We start from the raw sequence: 3729 nt of genomic DNA on the forward strand, positions 1-3729 counted from the left end.
TTGGGTGTATACTATGCCTGCAAAACCATTGATAAAATAATTAAAATTTTAATCAAAAGAATTGCGCTATTTCGTAAAGCGATTGGTTATTTCAGAAAAAAACATTATATGCATCTGTAGATATTAAAATTTTAAATGGCATCACCAATCTGTGAGACATACAGCTGTAGCCGTCACAAAGTCACTGCCGCCAAAAACTGCAAAATCCATAGGGAAGTTTTATTTGTAGTTTGTAAATTAAAAGTGAAATCAATTTTTTCCTAATAACCGCAGCTGTATTAATAAAGCAAAATGGATTTTAACTCATTGCTGCAACAAGCACAGCGCTTAACCAATGAGACACAGAACTCTGAGGAGTTGCCGCGTGTTGAGCGTACGATTTCGCAAGTTTTGCAAGCGACTCAGGAATTGCACTCACGTGTAACTCAAACAGGCGCACAGGACATACAAGCGTAAGTCTCTATTATTATCTAGCTATAAATGTTGTTGGTAATGTTTTATCGAAATTGTCAGGCATATTTTACTCGGCTCTAAGGGCATAGATCTACCGAAAATTTCACAAAAATTGGAAGCATTAAATGCTCGGAAAACCTTTGAACCGCTAGATCCTATTGCAGACACCGACGTTCGTAGTTTTTTAAAAAACGAAAAGGAAAATGCTATTTTATCTATGATTGAGGAAGTTAATAGAAGTGTGAGTGATAGAATTTGGTACTTATAAGCAATAATTTTATTAAAATCACTTAATATTTTACAAACAGACTTTTGAGGCTGCAGAAAAACGAAGGTGGGAGTGTGTACGTAACGAATGGCAGCAAGAGAAAGTAAAGTTGCTTAACTCATTGATTGGACCCTCGCAGAATTGGATTGATATACAAAAACTGCCAGAGCAAACAGTGCTGAACGAGACCTTTGGCTCTCGTTCATGCCTCAATCGAATTGTACGTACTGATGTCGAAATGTAAGAGCAACTAATTTAAAGCTTTTAACCAATCGTTTTCTATATTTACAGGAAATGGCATATGCACGTGAAGTCTATGAATATAATACAGCCATCATCAAAGGTGCATTTCGACCTAATCTCATACAGAAATTTGCCAAGGTTGCGGAAAGTTTTGAAGATCAAAAAGTTACTGAAATATGGGAAATTATGAAGTACATGGTCAATATAGCACCTGTTTCGAGAAATCGTGACCCCATTCAAAACCGCACACAAATAACACAATTCATTGATCAAGCAAAAAAATATTTGGAGAATAGGTAATTAACGATAAAAATAACAAAGTATTTCTTATAAATTTTACTTATAACGTTGGTCTTGCAGATACAAATTATACATGTCAACAATCATCAGTAGTAATTTACGTGAAGCGCAACGTGGTGGTGTGCCCAGCACTTTTAATTTGGTGTCGTCTTTTGTGGGCCTGACATTCAACCAATCGAACTGTTTTGGTTTACAAGATGCAAGCATTGATAATAAACCACTCTGGCCAATGGTGTATTACTGTCTGCGCTGCGGCGATGTGCAATCTGCGTTACGGTGCATGCAAATGGGCGGGTAATTCGACGAAGAAAAGGTTTTTTTTTAAATTTTATTGTATTTTTTTTTACTAATCGTTTAGTGCCGGCCATGAGGATTTCATACAAGTGCTTGAAGACAAAATTAACAAGCCAGAACAGAAAATAAATTCCAAATTGGAAGGACAGCTCAAATTACATTATTGTAATAAAATTAAGAATTCCACTGACCCATACAAAAAGGCGGTAAGTACAATAAAGTAAATTTGTTGTAATTAGTCAATTACCTTTCATTTACGTTCTTTCAGGTTTACTGCATAATAGCTGGCTGCGACATAAATGAACAACACTTGGAAGTTGCGAAAACCACCGATGACTTCTTATGGATTCAACTGTCCTTACTACGCCCCGAATCCCATGACAATGCTGAAGTGCTTACTTACGCCGGCCTGCAAACAATGATACTCGAAAAATATGGTGAGAAGCATTTCAATGCCAGTGAACAGCGTCATCTTTACTTCCAAGTGCTTGCTTTAACCGGACAATTTGAGGCAGCCATTGAATTTTTAGCGCGTACCGAGCAATATCGCACTCATGCTGTGCACATTGCGCTTGCTCTGAACGAAATGTTCCTCATCGGTGGACCGCGCAATGTCCAAGAGCCATTGCGTAAGTAAATAATCCAAAAAATTGTTTTAATAAGTGTCCAGCAGTGACTACATACATACTATTTTGCTTGTGTTTATAGTGTCTGTCGACATTGAAGATCCAATGCCAATGCGTCGCTTGAATATCGCCCGTTTGGTTATGTTGTATGTGAAAAAATTTGAGGTTACCGACCCCGCCGAAGCGTTGCAGTACTACTTTTTCCTGCGTAATCTTAAAGATCCAGAAGGACGCAATTTATTTTTGGTTTGTGTCAGTGATTTGGCCATTGAGTGTCGCAATTATGACTTGATATTTGGTAAAATGCAACCAAATGGCATTATGTCGGGGTAAGTTACATATCATATTTATATTACTACTATTTAATCTTCTCGCCTTTTAATGTAATTAGCGGTCTGTTTGAGCAATTCGACTGTGTTGAATTTGATACACGCACAGCAGCTGGCATGGCTGCAGAGGAGTTGGTGAATAAGGGCATGTTCGAGGATGCCATCAAATTGTTTGATATTGCTAGCGTAAGCCATAATTATATTTTAATTGGGATTATTAAATTTCAAACATGTTTTCCATATACTTCCATAGATGCAAAATCAATCTTTGCGCTACCTGGCCATACTGTTGTCCCAAGTCGTACATCAAAGTTCCAAAAAGGATTCGTTGCGTGAACGTCTGACAATTATGGCGGCTGATTTCAGGGAAAGAATGCGCGGTAAATCCAACATTATTTAATTTAGTGTTTTTTCACAAATAATTTTCTTTTGTTTTCTCTTACAGGCAATCGCATTGAATGCGATCCACAAGTTATTTCCACCTTTAATTTGCTATGTGAACTTGTGTCATTCTTCGATTACTACCACGAGCAAAAATACCAATTGGCTTTAGAGGTACTAGCCAACACCAAACTCGTGCCATTGTCTATGAGTGAATTGGAGGAATGCATAAATAATTTCAAGCGTTTGGGTGGTGAGATTTGTAAAGTGTATCCTGATATATTATTGGCCGCAATGGATATTTTATATGCTCAGTATAAAAGTGTGAAAGGACGTGATACTGGCATTGTTGATACAGGACGTGATCGCGTAAGGGCAACTGAATATAATAACTTTGAAGTAATTTATTAATTTACTTTCTTTTTATGCAGCAACTACAACATTTACGCGAAAAGGCGAAGGCTATCACAAATATGGCTGCCACAGTACCATATCGCATGCCAGGCGACACAAACAAACGTCTTGTGCAAACGGAAATATTAATGCACTGAATTTACAAAGTACGCTTGCTTTTAGGTCTTTAAGGATTAAGAATAAAAAAGAAAACATTTTACACTCAATAAAAGTTAAAAACTGCATAGATTTTAATTTATAAATTTAAATGCAACGTCGTGATCCTTTATTTTATTATTTAATATGCATACATATATGAGTTATGTATGTAAATGCAGTTGCGTGAGCATTACAAAGCGCATCCAAAACCACTAATACGATAAATTCCACAATTGCGTATTGCATGTATGTAAAGAGTACACATTAGACAGTTGTATGAATG

General features: G+C 36.7%; 1 protein-coding gene across 1 annotated transcript; it reads left to right on the top strand.

Annotated features, from left to right (window-relative positions):
• Positions 1-148: 148 nt before the first annotated feature.
• On the top strand, positions 149-3556 carry LOC126758948 (nuclear pore complex protein Nup93-1-like). The gene is made up of 12 exons (XM_050473439.1): positions 149-452; positions 514-694; positions 762-941; positions 1013-1260; positions 1325-1558; positions 1623-1764; positions 1827-2187; positions 2267-2513; positions 2576-2699; positions 2767-2893; positions 2959-3263; positions 3326-3556. Exons 1-12 carry the CDS (start codon positions 292-294, stop codon positions 3443-3445), a joined length of 2430 nt encoding a protein of 809 aa, XP_050329396.1. The 5' UTR covers positions 149-291; the 3' UTR covers positions 3446-3556.
• The last annotated feature ends 173 nt before the right edge of the window (positions 3557-3729 follow it).

Source organism: Bactrocera neohumeralis, chromosome 5 (assembly GCF_024586455.1).
Source record: "Bactrocera neohumeralis isolate Rockhampton chromosome 5, APGP_CSIRO_Bneo_wtdbg2-racon-allhic-juicebox.fasta_v2, whole genome shotgun sequence".
Taxonomy (NCBI): domain Eukaryota; kingdom Metazoa; phylum Arthropoda; class Insecta; order Diptera; family Tephritidae; genus Bactrocera; species Bactrocera neohumeralis.